Genomic DNA, 22,195 nt, shown 5'->3' on the forward strand with positions numbered 1-22,195 from the left:
CAAACGTATAAAATTCCGAGTTGCAGCATAAGGGGGGAGGGGGTTTGGTTTTTTTTAAATAGAAAAAAAGTTTTATTTGAATCAAGTTGGGGACGAGTGATACTTGTACAAATACTTGCCCCCCTGTCAAAAAAGTTAACTGCGGCCTGTCCCGTGAATATCCGGGGTAGAACAGGTCTTCAGAAACCCATGCTTGCCGTAAAAGGCCACTATGCTTGTCGTAAGAGGCGACTAATGGTTGATGCATGTCATCGATCCCATTTGCTTGGATCGATGCTAATTAGATTAATCACCTGATGGTCTGGTCAAGACTCGATTATTTACAGACCGCCGTCATATAGCTTGAATATTGCTGAGTGCGGCGTTATACAACAAGCCAACCCACCAACAAACCAACTTACCTATCTCGCAGAGGCTGCCACTGTATCCAGCAGTACAGTTACAGCTGTACGACTCCAGCTGATCGACGCAGCTGCCGTTTGCACAACTGTTGTTGGCGCAATTATCTATGATGTCTGCAAGAAAGCAAAGTTATTGTATCTGATAATCTTGCGTTCGGTATTTTCGTGCTTTTCATGATATACATGAACGTGTATGCAATAGCAAGCGCAATTACACTTGTGAGATGTGGTCATGAATTTCTTGTGGAGTACATTTCTCTAAAGTCATAAATTTGATGACTGCTCGATAATGTTTCTTTTCCATTTGAACTCTTGTCACATTCAACTGTCAGTAATATACAAACGGCCTTACCAGATCATATACCCTTGCAATGAACGACTAACAGAATGAACTACAATGACAAGTTCACTTTGTTATGACCTACAGTTGAAAGTTAGTCAGGCTTATACCTTTGACCAGCCCTCAATGCTAATCTTAGCCTTACCGGTGTCACAGTGAGCTCCTCCCGATCCATTGGCACAGTTACATTGGTAGAGGTTTGTTAGGCTTGTACAGGCGCTGGAGAACTCGCATGGGTCCACGCTGCAGCCGCCTGAAGCTTAAATAGATACAACTCAATAACACATGCTAGTTCTTTTATTCTCAGCAAAAATCGCGTGTTTATTTACAGTTTTGTCTGTTTCTTTGTTGTTTAACGCCGCACTCCAATATTCAAGCAATATTCCAGCGATATGACGACGGTCTGTAAATAAACGAGTCAGGGCCAGACAGTCCAGTGATTGACATTATGAGCATCGATCCACGCAATTGGGATACGATGACATGAACCAACCAATTCAGCAAGCCTGACCACCCGATCATGTTAGTCGCCTCTTACGACAAGCATAGTCGCATTTTACGGCAAGCATGGGTTGCTGAAGACCTATTCTCGCCCATGATGTTCACGTGTCGTTTATTGCAGTACCGATGGTGGCATACATATATCCAAATAAGGCAGACTGAAGGATGCACGTCCGGCAAGTATGTGTAGGCGTCGGGAGCTCACTTCATTTGAACCAAGTTACTTTGCTACCTGACCTGACATTAAAAGTTTATATAGTTTCGTGACGTTTTCAAGTTGTCAACACCACCAACGGGGTCCTCTTCAGGCTATGAAATAAAATAGAGATGCGATACATGATTAATCAAGAACGATTACGGTCGTTCAATTTTATGTGCAACAATAACCACACACTTAACATTTAAAGTCATTGTGGTTTTTTGCATGAAAAAAACATTTATCTGCTCGCCCTTGTCTATCGGCGATCGAGTCAGAATTCTCCATAGTTTTGTTAAGCATACTATTACGTCATACATGTCTTGGTGTCTCAAAACACGTTTTATTTGTAATTCTTCTGTCTGTTTGCGTTGAGTTTGTTACGTAATATATAACAATCGCATATTCTTGCAAAACTTGCAATGCTAACGTACGGTAAGTTATATGTAAACACTATGTATTTAATTTAGTTAAAACCCTAAGCCTTATAGAGAACAGGTACCATCCAAACACACTCTAAGATGTAGGACTCGTTAATTATTTGAATATATCATTGTGCAACGTCATATTTACCGATAAAGTACGGCGTGTTTATGGTAACTTAAATCATATCATTATATACCTATCGATGATGGGACAATTTGCGTGTGCGACAGAGCCAACATATATAGAGACGGTCATATTACTCAGTTGGCCAGGGGTGCAAAACAAGATTTTCGTTCCATTTTCCTGTATACCCTAAACCTTTTCTATTGCATAAAGGAGGTATCTGTACACAATTTTCATTGGGTAGTAAGCTTGCACAGGAGGTGCAAAAAACATAACCGTATTGCACCCCCTGCCGAGCCAAAGGAACTCGAAGACAGCGTGTATATAGCGTAATATATTCGTACAGAAAAAATACACCCCTCTATATGCATGTAGACAGAGGGGTGTGATTTTTTTTCTATACGAATATATTACGCTCTGCACGCAGTCATCGAGTTCATGTGTGCCCAGCCCAGCAGCCTCCGTGGTCTAGTGGTAGATCGTCCGCCCGGAGAGCGGAAGGTCCGGGCTCGATCCCCGGCCGCGTCATACCAAAAGACGTTAAAAAATGGTACTTGTTGTTATCCTGTCTGGCGCTCGGCAGTAAGGGGCTAAAACAAGGACTGGTCGGCTCGGAGTCAGTATACTGTGTCTGAGTGGGGTATTTATGTTAAACTGTGGCATGGTATCTCAGTGAGCTAGCACTATAAATCGGCATCAGTCACAAGCAGCCACACAAACACACACACGTACATGCACGTCGCTATATAAGTGCAATAATCTTGGACGCGACGTTAAACCCCATTTCACCTCACCTACCAGTCCATTCAGAATGGGCAGTCGTTAACAGCCAGGTTGGTGAGAAATTGGAGTTACTTCCCTTAGTGTGTCGTCTGCTCGTGTGATAAATGTCGGCTATAGCTTTCCCGTGACAATGTTCTTCGGACATACACGGACGTCATGGGTGTTTTATAAATAGATATATTTTACAATTTGAAATTACGTTATTATATGGCAGTTTTCATATCATACCCCATCTCAACCTACGACCCCGTTCGACCCTCAGGTTGATAGGGTGTGAGATATAGAAATATCATATGTTAACCGGCCAGGCCATCACCAGATGATGGTGGTAATAGCAGGGAACAGACACCAGTATCCCATGTCATGGGCGGATACAGAGGGGGTGGGGTGGGGTGGGGGCAACCCCCCTTTTTATTTCGAAAAAAATCTTTATTTCAGTATAAATTACCACCAAAGACAATTAATAGATCTTAATTGTGCACCCCCCCCCCCCCCCCCCCCCCCACCCCCCCCCCCCCTTTAAAAAAAAGCTGTATCCGTCCCTGCATGTTATTGGAGCCGGACGATGATGGTCGGGTTCGGTCACTTGACTGATTTCGTTTCATTGAGCCTTACTGCTGTGGATCGTGGCTCAAATATATCCTTCAAATGAGAGAGTTTTTGTAAGGCATTTCAATTATGACTTGGGAAGTCAGCCTGATGTGGGAGAGAGGCCCAGTGTAATTCTGGTCTTACAACCAACGAGGTATGGTATTTGAAAACCTAGAAAGAATCAAGGCGAATCCGAGGTTCCCACCCACGATCATAGGTGCCTGTTACGCCTATGGGTGGCAACTTGGCACGGTGAACTGCCGCGTCTTGAACAACAGGCTCATCCGTCCCCCCCCCCATATTCGTCAAAGTCGAGGTATGTTCGGGATTCGTTTCATACAACAAATCACGCGAAGAACTTTTTTTTGTTTTTTTTGTTTTTTTTGTTATTCCATTCCATATATATTGTTACAAGTGTAGGTATTAACATGTACATATAAGACAGAATTAACACAAGTTATAGTTTTCATAGGTGAGGACAGGCAGGTTGTGTTGGATGTATCGTTTTCTCAAACTGAGAGGGAGATTATAAATATTTGTTTACAAGAAATAAATGATTACTAATTAACAGGAAGTATGATTCAACTGCTTCGTTAGATTATGAATTGTAAGTTTTGCCATTTCTGAGCATACTGGTTAAATTGATTATTTTTTTTAGCGATAAAACTTTCCAAACAAATTGTGTCTTTTAGTAGTGAAAAAAATTGCTCGAAAGATAAATCTTGTTGTTTTATGTTTGATATGTAGATGAATCTTTTTGCTAATATAATAATATGATTTGTTACATGGTTTTGAGTGGAAACACCAAAAAAGATATTAACTTTCGAAAGGATAAAATTTGTTTGCAGGTTGTTATTTAGGAAGTTTTCAACTTTAAGCCAAAATTGTTGAACAGATTGGCAATCAAAATATACATGAGACATATCTTCAGAAGCAGTTTTACAGAAAGTACAAATATCTTCATCGACAAGTTTCATCTTGAATAATTCTTTCTTAGTGTAAATTATTCTGTTTATAAATCGATATTGAAAATCTAAAAGTTTACAGTCGCGTGTGCAATTTCTATAACATAGAAGTATATTTTCCCAATCCAAACCTTGAGGAAAAACCATATTCCAGTATTCTAATGATTTCGGTATGGTATCCTTCCTAATCAGTTCATCATAAAAAGTCCTTGATTTTTTAACGTTATTAAAGAAGTGTTTACATACATTGTTCAGCTGAACTACATTAACATCAAGGGTTTTGTCTCTGATTTGAAATCTCCAACTCTTTGGAATATTGTTCAGTAATTTTTGAAAGTCTAGAAAAGTTCCCTGGATCTTACATTTTTGTTTGAAATTTTCAAAAACTAAGAAAACCGTTGTTGTCGCAAAGGTCTCTAACACTCTGAACACCTCGAATAAACCAGTTTTTTATAATATAAGATGAATTAAAAAAATGGTTCAGCCAGAGTGGTTGATTCAGAATGTGGTCTAAATCATATTCATACAAACTCATTTTTTGGTAAAATATCTTCCAAGCAGACAATACATCTCTCCAAAAAGGGTTGTCATGTTTAGATAAACATTCTACAGCATTAGAACCAAGTTTGAAAAGATGTTTTAGAGGGAAGATTGTTATAGAATCTTCATACTTTTTTATATACTTTTGTAATGAAGATAGTTTGAGAGCATTGATAAAACATTCAATATCTATCATCCTTAGACCTCCATCTTCATAATTCCTGCTAATAGTTGATCTCTTAATTTTGTCGTTTTTGTTATTCCAAAGGAATCTAAAAATTAATGTGTTTAGGTCGGTAATAAAAGCTTTGGGTGGATTGGGTAGAGCAGAGAAGATGTGTACCAGAGTTGATATAGCAAGAGTTTTGATAACCGTAATTTTTCCAATAAGAGTTAAGGTTCTTCTGCGCCAATTAGCTAGTAGTCTATTAATATGTTCTATTCTTTTTCTAGTATTGATTACCCAAAGGTCGTTCAATGAAGCATTTAAAGTTATCCCTAAAATTTCAAAATCTCCCTTATACCAATCAAGTTTAAAGTCATGTGCTAAAACTAGAATACTTTCAGACAATGATCCTATCCAAATTGCTTTTGTTTTTTCTACATTTGATAGAAGTCCTGACATTTGATAGAATTTGTTGAGGGTATCCATTGAAGTATTAAGGCTTTTTTTCAGATCCATCTAGAAATAATTGAGCATCGTCCGCATACTGACCTAGTTTACTTTCCTTATCGTTAATTGTTATACCTTTTATATCTGGATTTGTTCTTATCATAATACCTAGAATTTCTACAGCGATAATAAATAAGACGAACGAAGAACGCGAAGAACTTGCTTGTGCTCGTCGGGAATAGCAACAAGATTGTTGATGGGGCGTCAATCAATAATAAACCGCCCCCACTCTCTTACTTACTGTTATGACACTGGTATTCAAAGTATCCCGATGTGCACGAGCATGGATACGGAGTCCCGTCTGAACACACTGTTGATGCAGGACATGTTGTCTTGTCTGAAACATAACCCAGTAAACCATGGAACACAACACACAAAATGAAGTCAGGAATGCACATTATCCAAAAAAAACTAAAACTAACTTTGAATTACCTTGAAAAAACTGCCACATACAGGTCGTGGTTATATATACCAACAAAGGGACATCTTACAACTTAATCATATACAAAACCATGTCTGTTGTAGTGTACAATGAAACAGCATAGGTAGTAGTATGCAATCTGTTTTCCTGTTTTTCCTGGTCATAATGAAATGACAATCCAGTGATTGACATCATGAGCATCGATTAACGCAATTGGGATAGGAAGGCATGTATCAACCAAGTCAGTGAGCCTGACCACCCGATCCTGTTAGTTGCCTCTAACGACAAGCATTGGTTGCTGAAAATCAATTCTAACCCGGATCTCCACGGGTAGAATGCGTGTGTACAAAACTGTGTAGAGCAGCGTTAAAGTCAAAATGACTTTCGTGAGTTAAGGATATACAGTACCACCCCTTCCTTACCTTACCCCTCTTGTTTTTTGCTTCCACATTTCGCTAACACTCTTGTCATCACTACTTTCAGTGATCTATTCATATAAACCTCCGAGGTATTTTTGCCTTTTGCGCCTAATGGTTCGGCTGATAATCTGGACGTGTTATATTTACATGAATTCAACAATAGTATCGTCTCAATCATTAATCCCATGTCGTGATTAAGCAATTTATACGTAATATATAGATAGTCATGCTGATGCTCATGGTCATGCTCGGTGACTTGGGTGGTTGGATGCCATGCTGCTGATGATGTCAAACACTTGTTTGCCTGGTCCAGATCCGATTTTCTACATAACGCAGTTACACTGCTGGAGTAGTGCTGAGTAGTGGTGTGTGACAACAAGAAAAATACTTTTTCACAATCACTGTAATGTCTGGCAACCGCAAATTATGATCGCAATGTGAAAACGTTATATGCCCGGAACGTTCAAGCAGTGTAAACGTTTGCAGTTACAGTAAACTACGGTTATAACGAACACGCTTATAACGAACTGACGGATATAACGAACTTCTTTTTTGGTCCCGACTATTTGCTGTAGTTATGCTGTATATATGCTTATAACGAACTACGGTTAAAACGAACTAAAATTAATAGTCCCTTTGAGTTCGTTATAACCGTACTTTACTGTACGTGGTGTCAACTTAACAGGCAGGTTAAAATGATAACTTGATAATGAATAGGCATAAACGTTGACACTGTACTTACGAAGATCATTTGTCAGATTCAGTCCGGCCGGATGGGTAAACACACACTGACTGTCACTAAACGGAAACATGTACATCATAGCGCCAAATGGAACATCATCTACGTGAGTCAGACGGTAGAATCCTGGTGATGTCAACTCCACTGATGCCTCTGAGAAACAGCTTCCTTTAATTACTTTGAATTGTGGAAATATCTGTGGTCGTATTCCTAGAACCTTGTCAGTGGGAACAATGACTGTTATATACACCTTCTTCAGGTCATATGTCGCATGAAGAACGGGTTTTCCAATGTCATAAGAGCTGGAGTATAGACTAGTCGGTGGAACGATTGCCAGTGACGGTGTGGTTATAGTCATCTGCACAACAAGAACTGGTTTGTCGGCTTCAATGTACACTGGACCTGTGGTAGAGTCAATAGTTATGTCATGAGACTCCCGTCCACCCACGGAGAAAGATATGCCACTAACGGACGGGGAGCGTACGGAGGTCGACGCTGTTGATCCTACAACTCTGTATATTGCCCCTCCAGTAGTAGATGGCGGTTCTGGCAAGTAAAAACTTCTTCCAAATGATTTCACGGGCAGTAACATTTCTTGCATGCCATCTTTAACGCTTGTAGTATACTTCATGTTATGCCCACTAATCACAGCCACGGGTTTGTCACTGGTAATCAGTGTTCCAGTAATATCCTCTGCACAGTAGGCACCAACTGTCTGATACTTGTTGAGTGTAAATGTTCTGCTCTCCCCATTGAAGAATGCCCCATTGCCACACCCACCTGCCATAAGGGGTCCTTGTATCTTAAGACTGATGACCACCTGGGTATTGTCCTCCGTAGAGATGATGAGGAAAGCAGTCTGTGTCTTCTTTGTGTAGGGAAGTGAAGTCTCATCAGTTGTAACTGAGTGATTATCAATGTGTGTCACTACAATGTACTCCGTGGATAAAGTCTCAGTCGGCAAGGCAAGGTATCCTTCTCCTTTATTAGCAAGAACGTGGTAACAGAACAAGGTTATTTCCTCAGTGGATGTAAAGTAGAATGACATGTCAGTCACCTGAAGGTTGGCTTTGTAATAAAAACTTTCATCAACTTTGTACTTGTAGTCCACCATGCCTTGGATGTGTAAATCTTCCGAAATACCGAATCCACTCTCAACGTGAACAGTGGCATTGAACTCAGACAGAATCACAAAGAACATGTTTGGAAAGCTTGAACTTTGGAATGGTTGTTCAAAGAACGCTGCAACGAATTGTCGTCCCTTTGGCATCGCTGAAGCACCTGAAGACAAACGAGCAAAATGAGTTGAATATGGGGGGATTAACTAAAACAAAACGTTAACATTTAATACGGGACCAGCACATACAGTTGTGTATCCATATGTGTTAGTGTTCACGGTGGAAATATATAAAATGTACAATCCAGAATTGTACGGTTGTTCAAATAACGAGGCATCAAATTGTCGTCCCTTTGTTATGGCTGAAGCACCTGAAGACAAATGTGCTACACCTTGGCAATAAGGGGATTAACATTAATCAGGGAACCTGACCACCCGATCCCCTTAGTTGCCTCTTACGACAAGCATATGGGTTTCTTAACACCTATTCTACCCCAGATCTTCAATGGTGCATTATATTTGTCACGAGACAGTTCGTCTGCCCGGAGAACGGATGGTTCGATCCTCGGCCGCCTCATACCAAAATTCGTTAAAAGATGGTACTTGTTGTTACCCTGCCTAGCATTGGCAATATGTGGCTAAAACAAGAACTGGTCGGCTAGGAGTCAGTAAATTGTGTCTGAGAGGGGTATTCATGTTAAACGGCGTTAAACAAACTTTTTATGAAGATGTTTGTTTTGACAGCGCTGTAACACCACCACATTAAACATTTACCCTTCCTTGCCCTTCCTCACTCTGTTCTCTCCCTTGCCCTTCCCCATCAGTAACGACATTTTAAGAATGAATTGCTAATAATTTCACAAGGATGTAACACAATCATGTATTGTGCGTTTTCTTTCTTTGGTACAATATGGTAAAGTGGTCAGTAGTTTAAATAGGGAATACCGCCCATCTGTAACAAACAAATGTTTCAGGAGGTCATTGCAGTGAAAACATATTACTAGTTTTGTTTTCATAATATGTTTTATTTTCAACTTTTATATCATACTCCATATACAGTAAACTACGGTTATAACGAACTCAAAGGGACCATTCATTTTAGTTCGTTATAACCGTTGTTCGTCATAAGCATATATCGAGCATATATAAACAAATGCCCGGGACTAAAAAGTAAGTTCGTTATATCCGTCAGTTCGTTATAAGCGTGTTCGTTATAACCGTAGTTTACTGTACCCTTGTTCCTGATTCTGAAGGACCGCATGCAAATTACAATTTGTTTTACCTTCTGAGTTACACGTGCGCTTAATGACAGTACAGGTACTTGCATCACTGTCACGCATGCTACAAAATGTCTTTGCGCCGTGTTGATCCGCTGGATCATAGTGATATTGTAAGACAATAGTTCCATCAAAGTCGGGGCACGGGTGGCACAGTCGTCTGAGGCGCCGCGATTCGCTGTGCAGAGTTGCGTTCCTTCCCTTTGTGGGTTCGAATCCCGGTTCGCCCCGATTATGTTTCTAGGTTTGTCAGCACCATAGCCGTGCTCGTGGGTTTCACCGAAGTGGTAAACGCCTGAGATCTGCATCACTTTGGGCTTTCCTCCCACATTAAGCTGACACGCCGTGATATAACTGGAATACTGTTAAAAGCGGCGTTAAACCCAACTCACTCACTCTCACACTGCCTTACCCCAAGTCATTCGTGTTTTATATTTTGTATATTATTCCAGGTAAACAATTTAACATATTTATAGATTTATTGACGCCGACTAATGATGTATGTCTACATGTGAAATTATCAATAAACAACATCATCCATCTTATTTATGAATGCAAATCATATTAATCGATCTTTGTCGTTTATGTTTTGTACGTATATTTACCTACATTCATATTTAATGTAGCAATTTTAGCGGATGCATGTGGTGTGTACTGTGAAAGAATGTTGACAATAATTGTCATTTTTCCTTTACTAAAATCCTTTATTCGTTATTATTAGCTATTGTATAATATTTTTGTGGCTGTTGTACAACGCTGCAGTCAGGTGCATTCCATCTATAAGTTCATCTTCCCGAGGCAAGGGAGTTAACTGACTATAAAAGTCCAGTTTCCACCATTGCCGAACTAGGCTTGTATTTATGGAGCTACATTTTGGCTGGGCGAACGAGTCTGTGCATTATCCACGAACTAGACATCCGGTTCGTTAACAACAGGAATTTCAACGTGCATATGTCGGTCGACTGCAGGATTTGCGAAGCATGTGTACCGCAAAATTGGCGTCGACAGATATTTTGTAAATTCTTTATGCATTTAATCAAGGTGCTAACTCGATTTGATGCACTTCGCGGGGTAAGACCCGTTGTATTACAATATAGATCTAGATTATCGAGCAGATCGTCTTGCCTTGGTGTCGCCCGTTTGTAATATGAGAGGTGGAATCTGATTGGTTAATAGAAGGAACATAGAAGGGACATAACTGGTAATAGCCACTGGTGGCGCTACGATCGATCCTGGAAATTCCAGCCTTGTTCGACAAGGGTGGAAACTGGACTCTTATAGTCAGTTAACTCCCTTGCCTCGGGAAGATGCTACATGTTACGTCGTCTTATATTATGTGTTAACACCCCATGGAACTAAACTCAGTTATGCTTGTGCAGTGTACGACCACAGCCTTCACAGGACGCTGAATTAGTGATACTTAATTGAAGCAGGCTGCTGATGTTACTATGTATACCCTAGAAAACAGGTATGATGTTGACATACCAAGAATCACAATCATGGCAAATCGGGGATTCGAAACAACGATCATCGGATTCTAGCACGACTAAGGGACGCAACTCTAAAAAGTGAACTTTCGCTCCTTGGGCGATTGGTCCATCTCTGCCAGACTTATTAGTTGGGTATATAATTATATAATTGTAATTTGTGCTTGATCATGACCATTGTATGAAACTTAAGGAAATCGTACAAATGTGACAAAAAGAATATCGAACACATAATTACTTAGTTATTGAGAATAGAAAATACTGCTGTGATGAAATATGGATCCCTTTCACCGAGTTATGTGTCGAAAAGAGTGCTAAAAGAACATCCCATATCGAGAATGACCTGGCTGACACGCATTCGTGATGAAAATATTGAATTATGATACGCTTTCACTATCCCTGGAGCACAGTTATTTATTTCATGACAACACTAAAACACTAATCAATACCAACCGTTCAGAAACAGATTCTTCAAATTTCATGTACAACCTTGTTCGTTTTACGCTCATGATTTTGTTATTAAGACTATTTTTACATATATTACATCTTACATATTTTAATAGATAAGACAATACAACTGTCATTGAGTGTTTATTTACATCTGAATACGGCTATAAATGGCATCGATCACTTATGTCCAACGATAAACACAATCGTTCACAGGCAGCCCGTCATAATCGATCTGTGAAGCACATGTAATATTTAAACCACGTCCTGCTGTCTGAACCTTTCAGCCAATACATGAGCGTGATGCACTGTTTGGTATGATGAACAGTAGCTTTCTCCCAACATTGAGGGGATCGATGGAATAATCACGCTATGGTTGCTAGGTGTATCAGCAAGACATACTTCTTTACAATGACGGAATTGTGTTGTGGGTCGGGTCACAACAATAGTATGGGACAATCGCAATTAGAATTGGCAATAACAATGTCGACTGGCTTTCTGAATACATGCAGGGAAGTTGACACAAATGTATGTTGCTCTTTCATACTGCTTCCAAATATATATAACCTTACAAAGAGATATATTGCTGGGTCAGCAAATGTATCACCAAATTCGTGTCTCAAAATTTGCCCGTGATCGCTATTACGTAATGAAGAAGGGATAGGTTAATTCTACAAATGATCGATCTTGCTCTTTCTACGAAGATTTCAACACGATGTATGGTAGACATATGTTGACGTTTCCAAATTTGGACCACAAGTGACTTAGCTTATGGCCAGTGCAATTCCCAATTTTGATTTGTACCATATGTTCCAGTGTGTTGTTTCAGATGAACCATTAACTTGTCTTTGCATGTGTTTGTCAAAGGGCAATATACCCAGAAATGGGGCAGGATACGCTCACCTTTTCACGAACACCTGGTGTTATCACTATTTGATGGTGATAATTAAACACATGCTCTCATAAAATAATAAAATGGACTCTGCTATTAGCAGAGATGACTTATGAATCGGGAAAGAGTTTCGTAGCTTTTATTTTCACCAATGTGGAATAGGGTCACTCTTCTATTCGTACGGCTGTATGTTGAGGAACTCCGGGTTCGATGCATTAACATACAGTAATGCATCCTTCAAGTGTCAGTGGGGCGGTCGGGTAGCCTACTGGTTAAAGCGTTCGCTCGTCACGCCGAAGACCCGGGTTCGATTCCCGACATAGTTACAATGTGTGAAGCCCATTTGTGGTGTCCCCCGCCGTGATATTGCTGGAATATTGCTACAAGCGGCGTAAAACCATACTCACTCACTCACTCACTCAAGTGTCAGTTGAACACAACAGATGTTAAAAATGCAAAAGACATATGATCGATTCAAGCCCCCCGTTGGGAATCCGCGACAAAAAGCGTATGTAAGAGCCGACTAAAATCAGCATTGGAAGCATGGCTCAGATCGATATGTGAGCTTGATCAGTGGCTGTCATCAATGGCCACTGTCCCGCGGGGATTCGGGTTGGAATTGGTCTTCAGGAACAAAAGCTTGTCGTGAGAGGCAACTTACGGGAAAGGGTGGACAGACTCGCTGACTTGGTTGATGCATGTTTGTGTGTACAAATTGAGAAGTTCGATGCTCATGATATCAATCACTGAATTGTCCGGTTAATATTTGATTATTTAAGGACCATCGTGATAAAGCTGAATTATTGATGAGAGCGGCGTTAAATAACACACTCACTCATTCACACGATTGCAACGATAGGAAGAGAAGTGAAATAAAGCTTAACGTCGCGTCCAAGATTATTGCACTTATATATCGTCGTGCATGTACGTGTGTGTTTGTGTGTCTGCTTGTAATAGTCCGGACGAATGCCAGATTTTACAGTGCCAGCCCACTGAGATACCATGCCGCAGGTTAACATGAATACCCCACTCAGACACAGTATACTGATTCCGAGCCGACCAGTCCCTGTTTTAGCCCCTTACTGCCGAGCGCCAGACAGGGTAAGAAGAAGTACCATCTTTTAACGTCTTTTGGTATAACGCGGCCGGGGATCGAACCCCGGACCTTCCGCTCTACCATGAAACGATAGGAAACGAACCATGGTAATAATACCAGTGTCCGATACAGATGATCGAAAAAGCATAAAACTACAATGATGGAGTATCACCCAGGGGAACACAAGACACGGTTTAATGGACAGGAACTATTCAAAAAGGCAATACCCTTTCATGTATTTTATTATAATAAAGTGCCTTTGGGATAAAGAAGCGTGTTGTTTATTACTTTCATTATGATTGGATGGTAAAGCTGCCACAGTGGAAATAGGTCACCTACAGACATGAAAACGAACGTCCACAAGGTGTTCAACGATGCGTGTGTTTATTAGTATAAATGAGTTGAGGTGAAGTTAGTAAAGTTGGTCGCGGAGACACCTGGGATCGGTGGCCGTGTTCAGTAGCTCCTGAGTTTCTGGAGCTCCGGTCTTGCCCCACACTCAAGCACATGTGAGGTGAGGTGAGGTAAAATGGGGTTTAACGTCGCGTCCAAGATTATTGCACTTATATAGTAACGTGCATGCACGTGTATGTGTGTGAGTGGCTGTTTGTACTAGCCCGGACTGATGCCGATTTATAGTGCTAGCACACTGAGTGAGTGAGTGAGTATGGTTTTACGCCGCTTTTAGCAATATTCCAGCAACATCCCGGCGGGCGACACCAGAAATGGGCTTCACACATTGTACGCATGTCGGGAATCGAACCCTGGTCTTCGGCGTGGCGAGCGAACGCTTTAACCACTAGGCTATCCGACCGCCCCTGCTAGCACACTGAGATACCATGCCGCAGGTTAACATGAATACCCCACTCAGACACAGTATACTGACTCCGAGCCGACCAGTCCCTGTTTTAGCCCCTTACTGCCGAGCGCCAGACAGGGTAAGAAGAAGTACCATCTTTTAACGTCTTTTGGTATAACGCGGCTAGGGATCGAACCCCGGACCTTCCGCTCTACCATGAAACGATAGGAAACGAACCATGGTAATAATACCAGTGTCCGATACAGATGATCGAAAAAGCATAAAACTACAATGATGGAGTATCACCCAGGGGAACACAAGACACGGTTTAATGGACAGGAACTATTCAAAGAGGCAATACCCTTTCATGTATTTTATTATAATAAAGTGCCTTTGGGATAAAGAAGCGTGTTGTTTATTACTTTCATTATGATTGGATGGTAAAGCTGGCACAATGGAAATAGGTCACCTACAGACATGAAAACGAACGTCCACAAGGTGTTCAACGATGCGTGTGTATATTAGTATAAATGAGTTGAGGTGAAGTTAGTAAAGTTGGTCGCGGAGACACCTGGGATCGGTGGCCGCGTTCAGTAGCTCCTGAGTTTCTGGAGCTCCGGTCTTGCCCCACACTCAAGCACATGTGAGGTGAGGTGAGGTAAAATGGGGTTTAACGTCGCGTCCAAGATTATTGCGCTTATATAGTAACGTGCATGTACGTTTATGTGTGTGTGTGGCTGCTTGTACTAGCCCGGACTGATGCCGATTTATAGTGCTAGCTCACTGAGATACCATGCCGCAGTTTAACATGAATACCCCACTCAGACACAGTATACTGACTCCTAGCCGACCAGTCCTTGTTTTAGCCCCTTAATGCCGAGCGTCAGACAGGGTAACAAGTACCATCTTTTAACGTCTTTTGGTATGACGCGGCTGGGGATCGAGCCCGGACCTTCCGCTCTCCGGGCGGACGCTCTACCACTAGACCACGGTGGCGGTCTCTCAAGCACATGTAACACGTATGGTGTCACCTTAGACAAGGACCTTGTTCGTAATGTGCCTCTGTTCACCCAGCAGATGGGTGCTCAGTGGTATGAGAATAAATGGTATGGTAGATATAAACAGTTAACCTTCTGGCACCTCACAGGGAGCTGAGAATGAATACCGAGTGCATTGACCAAGGTTACAATGTAAGCGCTTTGAGCATACACATTGTACGGAAGCGTAGTAGTGCCACGGTGAAATGTTTTTTGTCTAAGTATCTCTTACGTAGGACTTATTATCTCCTACGTTGAATGATGTGGACTATTGATACTCTCTTAGGGGGACTATTTAAGCTACTTCAACCCCCTTCTATCGTCATTGTAAATTACAATATTTGGCAGTACTTTTCCATAGCACTCTCTCCCTCAGTTGTGAGACCGGTATGACATCACTTTGAAATGTCATTACGTCATGATACAACTGATGACGTCATATGCTTACGTGATAAGTGACCACGCAAAAAGCAAGTCAAGGTTGCTCTGATAGCTATTGGTCTAACATAATAATCTCATAAGTGTGGTATCTATTTCGGATAATAGTACCTATATTTTGCAAATATGGGATTGAGACAAACAGATATGCCTTATGGAAACTATTCCCACGAAGTGAAAAGTCCGAATGACTTTCGAGATCCGTTCCCACTTAACATTAAAAACAAACAATCGCGATCATTTTCGCGTTTTGGACACTGTCCACACGCATCTGCAGTATCATAAGGTCAAGGCGCATGAGCATTTGTAAGTCCTTTCGGAATACTTCTTGATCAACCTTCTTTCCCCAAAGCTAAGACTAAGCTAGCAAATGCTTAACTTTAAACCACAGTGAATATTTTTTTATCTACAGAAGAAAATCAAGAAACAAGCACCAGCACTGCAGTAATAAATAGCTCATGCGACATTTTACATCATGTCAATATTTAGCATTTTCGAAAGTGTTATGCACGAAAAACATTAGAATGCGCGATCTAAGCAAATCTCGCACGTTTTCACCTTTGGCTTGTTTGCGAAGGTCGATATATGGCGAGAATATCCATTGTAGTATTTATTTTATATGTATTCAGTGTTTGCTTAAATGCACAGCAGTATTATCTTATCGAATATGTTTTTATGTTGTAGTGTTACTTTTAATTAACACTTGGTATTACAGGACCTGGTAACTGTGTACTCACCTGCACATAGCAGAAGAACCAGCCAGAACGACGTCATCTGGAAGAAGAAATTAAAAGTCGGTATCAATCAGTCCTAGGAATACGAATATCGATAACATAACCCTTATCCTCATCTGTGATCATGACTCATATGACGTATGAAGAAAAAAAAACTGATGAAAGAATGATGGCTGCATATGCATATAAAGCGCTAGTTAAACAATGAAGGAACCAAAAGCATTAGTTTGGTGGACGATGGTAGCCCAGTCATCTTACTCGACGCCCATATGCTGCATCCTAGTGTGACCCTTTGTGCTTTCCGCGGATTTTACCAAAGAGGTAAACATTTCCGTTGTTTCACCAAATTAGTAAACACTTACAACCTGCATCACTTTGTTCCTTCTCATGGGTTTCACCAAAGTGGTAAACATCTAAGACCTCTGTTGCTTTGTGCTTTCCGTGGTTTTCACCCAAGTGTTAAACATCTAAGGCTTATGTCACTTTTCTGGTTTCCGTGGGTTTCACCAAGGACCTGCATCACTTTGTGCTTTCCGTGGGTTTCACCAAAGACCTGCATCACTTTGTGCTTTCCGTGGGTTTCACCAAAGACCTGCATCACTTTGTGCTTTCCGTGGGTTTCATCAAAGACCTGCATCACTTTGTGATTTCCATGGGTCTCACCATCTAAACATCTAAGACCTGCTTCACATTGGGCATCCCTCCCTCAGAAATGAGAGTGAAGTATTTGCCTATCTAAGGAAGGCGTAGAGTGTACGTGTACAATGGAGGACTCCCGTACTAATTCAGAAACCAAGACGCTGCACCCACTGGCATGATCATAAACCTAAGTTATCCGATGGTAGTCTTTCTTACAAACATGCACAGGCATACTTTAAAATACTATTCCCGGGAATGGTTTGTCCAGCACCTAACTATGGCATTCCGATTTCCACGAGACGAACAGCTTGGCGCGATGAAATGAATAACTGGCGTTGATTGTGTTAATTTCAAATAATTCTCGCAAGGGTGTATTAATAGAAACAATCAGTCGCTTCGATCAACACAGATACTCCTTTGGGAAAAGCTGCTACTTTGCTACATTGAAACATCGTTATCATTTTGAAATATATCGACGGCTATTGTACACTCGCATCCCACTGTTACTCGTCTTGACATGTAACTTTATTATTGGACTTGGTAATATTGAATTCTTATTCACTCTTTTTTCATAAAATGGTTACTTGTCAACGTTGCATCATAATATGATTGTCTTTGAATGGTGCCATGTTCGCACGGACATGCAGCTTTGCACCATATTCCAAATTTTCAAAGAATACTAAATGTTGAAAGACCAGCGTTAAATGTGTGTGGATAAATACAATACTACTGTTACACTTTTTTTATATATAACTTGTTTTAGTGGCATTTATAATGTGAGTGTGTAATTAACAAGATTAATGAGTAACAACTGTTCAGCAATTATAATGACATGTAGATTCGAATACCATTATCATTGTTTTGTATGTTGTTTAACGCCACACTCGAGTCTGGCCAGACAATCCAGTGATTGACATCACGAGCATCGATCTAAGCAATTGTGATACGATGACATGCGTCAACAAGGTCAGCAATCCTGACCACCCGATTCCGTCAGTCAACTATAGTCAACTATTACACAATTCTAACCTAGAATCTTCACCAATACAATTATCAAGCAAATGTTGCGGTGTTAGGACCTACAACGAATCGTTGCTGCGATTGTATATATTAAGAAGTCAAGGTGTGTGTTGGTAGTTTCAGTTAGAGCATGACCTGTTTGTCCGGAGTGCTTTGTGCTTTCGTCCCACCAATGGCCCTTGGTACAAGAGCGGGTACCTCCCTTAACAATCTACTATTACTTACAGACAATACCTTATCCCCACTCAGTCGTGACCACGTTAGTCTTTACTACTGGGCTGGTGCACAACAAAACCCAATCTACAAATTAATCACACAACAATTCCAAAACAGAAAACCAGCAACATATAAACACACATTAATACGAACACACAAACTAGACACACAGGAACTCGATGATAGCGTGTATGACATAATATATTCGTAAAGAAAAAAATCACACCCCTGTATATACATATAGATTTTTTTCTTTACGAATATATTATGTCATACACGCTATCATCGAGTTTCAGTGACTAGACACTACGCACTGAATAAAATTTTATGGATCAAGGGCCTCAACTCTATACAAAAATTATTTACCTGACCAATTTTCGAACATAGTCCTGACAAGTATCTCTTAGATCAGCATGCAAATGTTCATTCATGTAACTTCAGTAGTTGCTGAGAAAACCTGTTCCAATTGCACACACTATGCACTATGTGTAATAACATGGATCAAGGGTTGTAATTAAACACTTATTGACGGGACCAATTTTCGAACTAAGTCTTGACAAGTATCTCTTAGATAATCATATAAAATATCATTCATGTAACTTCAGTAGTTTCTGAGAAAACGTGTCCCCATTTCACGCAGTATGAATCACGTTGAAAAGCATGAAGCAAGGGTCATAACTTTGAACTCATTCGAGATCATAACCACTACATTAGTGTGTAAAACGCCATTTCTCTGAATTTAATAGTTTCTGGTTCTGCCTCCTGGTGTTAGGTTTGTCTCTAGAGGGTGCTTTGTTTCATGACTCTGGTAGATTTTGTCCCTAAGCTTTCTTTCTGTTGTTAAGGTGGAAAGATGTGTGGATAGGCTTGAAGTCTTGATTAAGTTGGGCGTCAATGACGTGATGATCCACACGATAGTCAAGTAGTGTCTCCACAATGGAGACAAGGTCCCCTGGTAGGGACTATGAAAAGTGTCTGGGCATGCCTGGCTATTGCTGTTCATGGACGCGTAGCACTGGATAGCGTGTTATCACTGGGGAGCGTGTTGCACGAATCAGTGAATGAAATGTAGGGATGGCTAACGAATCTTCCAAAACAATCCAGTGTAAATACAAATTCCAAATCAGTCGCTTCGATCAACACAGATACTCCTTTGGGAAAAGCTGCTACTTTGCTACATTGAAACATTGTTATTATTTAGAAATAACTCTCCGGGTATTGTACACTCGCATCCTACTTTTACTCGTCTGGACATGAATCATAATTATTGAATTGGTAATATTGAATTCTTATTCACTCTTTTTTCACAAAATGATCACGTGTCAACATTGCATTATTATAAAATGCAAGTAACCCTTTGATTGTCTTTGAATGATGCGATGTTGGAACAGACATGCAGCCTTGCACCATAACATATCCAAATGTTCAAAGACTGTCATAGCGACTGATTTACGACACCCATTGTCTGAAGAACATTTAATTGCAAAGGCTCATTACCCTGGAGCCATGACATCTTTATGCCTTGAAACACTTAATTGCTGTTATTTATAAGATGCTAATCCTATTTGTTAATCCCCATTTTTGTGTACATTGACCGTCTGCCACCCTGAACAAGATGTGCAAGTATGTCACTGATGATTTACTGTTTACATTTATATTTATTACTTACTAAATGTCAGGTGACCTTGGCTATATATAAATGTAAACAGTAAATCATCAGTGACATACTTGCACATCTTGTTCAGAGTGGCAGACGGTCGATGTACACAAAAATAGATAAATTAATGTTAATTATAAATGAAAAAAAATAGCGTAGACATAATTACCGTATTCGACGTAATAAGTGCCCAGGGCGCTCTAAAGAATAATATTTTGGCGAAAAAGAAAGGTGGGTTGAAAGATAAATTTCGTGGTTTATGCTGACAGCCTGAAATGTTGATATACGACAGATATATTTTTCCCAAATTTAATTGTCCATAATTAAGTGTGCATATAACGCACGAGTGCGTATTATACGCGAATAAATAAGTCTGGTGTAGATTAATCAATCGCAAGGGGTGCTAATTGGGATTGTTCACTAGCCAATATTTTAGCAAAAATAGCGTTGATTAGAGCGGGGCGCTTATTACTTTCGAATAAGGTATTTATACTTTGCATTTATGTCTCAGAAATGACTGTTGATAAGACGGCCTCACTGAACACTTTGAATAGCGGAAATACCAACTTGAATATAAAACCAATCAAATATCTATTTCCACATTACGGTTACTGAGAACAATATGTCATCCAAAAACTAGAAATTACATAAAGGACATCCGGTAGTATTAACCATTGCTGGGGTGAGGACTTCCACTTTGATGACATCTACTCCGCAAACAGAATAAACGTTGATATAAGCGTTGTTTTTAGGAAAACACTATTGCTTTTTAGGAAGTACGTACTACTCAGCGCTATTGAGCGGTGTTATTTGCTATTTGTTTTGATAACTTGGCCTGGGGGCGGGGGATCCAATAGCTAAATAGGGTCATAAATCAATCAAATTCTTTTTTACGCAGAAATACGTGGATTGTTATAAAAGCACATATGTCTGTACTGTTAAATTATATTTCAGTAGATAGTGAGAAAATTTCAACATTCCGTCCATATGTATAATTTGAAATGCGACTGGAAAAATCTCAGCTCTCTTTTATGATTAAAACCCACAAGAGGGAATATTGCTAAACCGCGAGAGAGCGATAGAGCGATAAAGCGATAGAGCGATAGAGCGATAGAGCGATAAAGCGATAAAGCGATAGAGCGAGAAAGCGATAAAGCGATAGAGCGAGAAAGCGATAAAGCGATAGAGCGAGAAAGCGATAGAGCGAGAAAGCGATAGAGCGAGAAAGCGATAAAGCGATAGAGCGAGAAAGCGATAGAGCGAGAAAGCGATATTTCCCATAATGCCGTACATTAAAACGTTTTTTGCTGATATTTAGTGATCCTGTAATTCTCACCGCTATTTTGCCTCTTATGATTATATTTTTTAAACATCTTGCAGTAGATAAATATGTTACAAAATACACACGTAATCTTTTCTCGTTTAGCTTGCATATTTTCTTGTAGTGTAATAAATAAGCAAGATTCAAAGAATACAGATAGTCACTGTTCATATTTTCATTTTGTTCCGCCCCCCATTCCATCAGTATGGATGTTAGGGTACGCGACTCTAGAGTCTTGGGGGAGTCGTCCCTAGGGGAGGAAGGTTTTCCTTCTCATTTCTTTACCCTCTTCCTGGGTGGTGTCTTAATTTACAGTTCAACCAGCCACAGGGGGGCACGGGGGGCCCAGTCGTCTAAGGCGCCGCGATTCGCTCTGCAGAGTTGCGTCCCTTGGGCACCGAAGTGGTAAACGTCTGAGACCTGCATCACTTCGGGCTTTCCTCCCACATTAAGCTGACACGCCGTGATATAACTGGAATACTGTTAAATGCGGCATTAAACCCAACTCACTCACTCACAGTCTATGGGATCAGATGTTGTTACCCTGTTGACTCATTTTCCAAAGCTATTGCGTCTGAAACGGTCGTTAAACACCAAGAACTCTCTTTAGTTAAGTATTCATTGTCAGGTATTATCCGAACTTAAGTCTGCCACACCAAGCGTGATTAAGAGTTATTCATGAGTGGAGCCTTCTCTTCGACCACAGTTCAGTTCGTCCACAGTCAGTTCAACAACAGTCATTGTGGGAAGATGGGGTGATTCGGTTACACTCAGCTAACCTCATCCCTCACATGATAATGGGCAGGTCCTAATTCGATGATACCAGAGTCGAGAAAACCTTTATACAATTAAATCTTGAAAACGGAACAATGAAAAAAGGTATGCTGAGGAGTGGTACAA

At 40.5% G+C, this 22,195-nt stretch overlaps 1 protein-coding gene across 1 annotated transcript in view; it reads right to left on the reverse strand.

Moving 5' to 3' along the window:
* Positions 1 to 22,195, reverse strand: part of LOC139450345 (fibropellin-1-like) — a 40,771-nt gene that overhangs the window by 16,451 nt on the left and 2,125 nt on the right. The window contains exons 2-6 of the mRNA XM_071232026.1: positions 16,446 to 16,482; positions 7,122 to 8,399; positions 5,781 to 5,876; positions 887 to 1,000; positions 402 to 515 (exon numbers count right to left, since the gene is read on the reverse strand). Of these exons, the coding sequence (XP_071088127.1) occupies positions 402 to 515; positions 887 to 1,000; positions 5,781 to 5,876; positions 7,122 to 8,399; positions 16,446 to 16,482 (1,639 nt within the window). The remainder of the gene's footprint in view (positions 1 to 401; positions 516 to 886; positions 1,001 to 5,780; positions 5,877 to 7,121; positions 8,400 to 16,445; positions 16,483 to 22,195) is intronic.

This window comes from Haliotis cracherodii, unplaced genomic scaffold, assembly GCF_022045235.1.
Source record: "Haliotis cracherodii isolate W230 unplaced genomic scaffold, xgHalCrac1.p SCAF_8, whole genome shotgun sequence".
Taxonomy (NCBI): Eukaryota; Metazoa; Mollusca; class Gastropoda; order Lepetellida; family Haliotidae; genus Haliotis; species Haliotis cracherodii.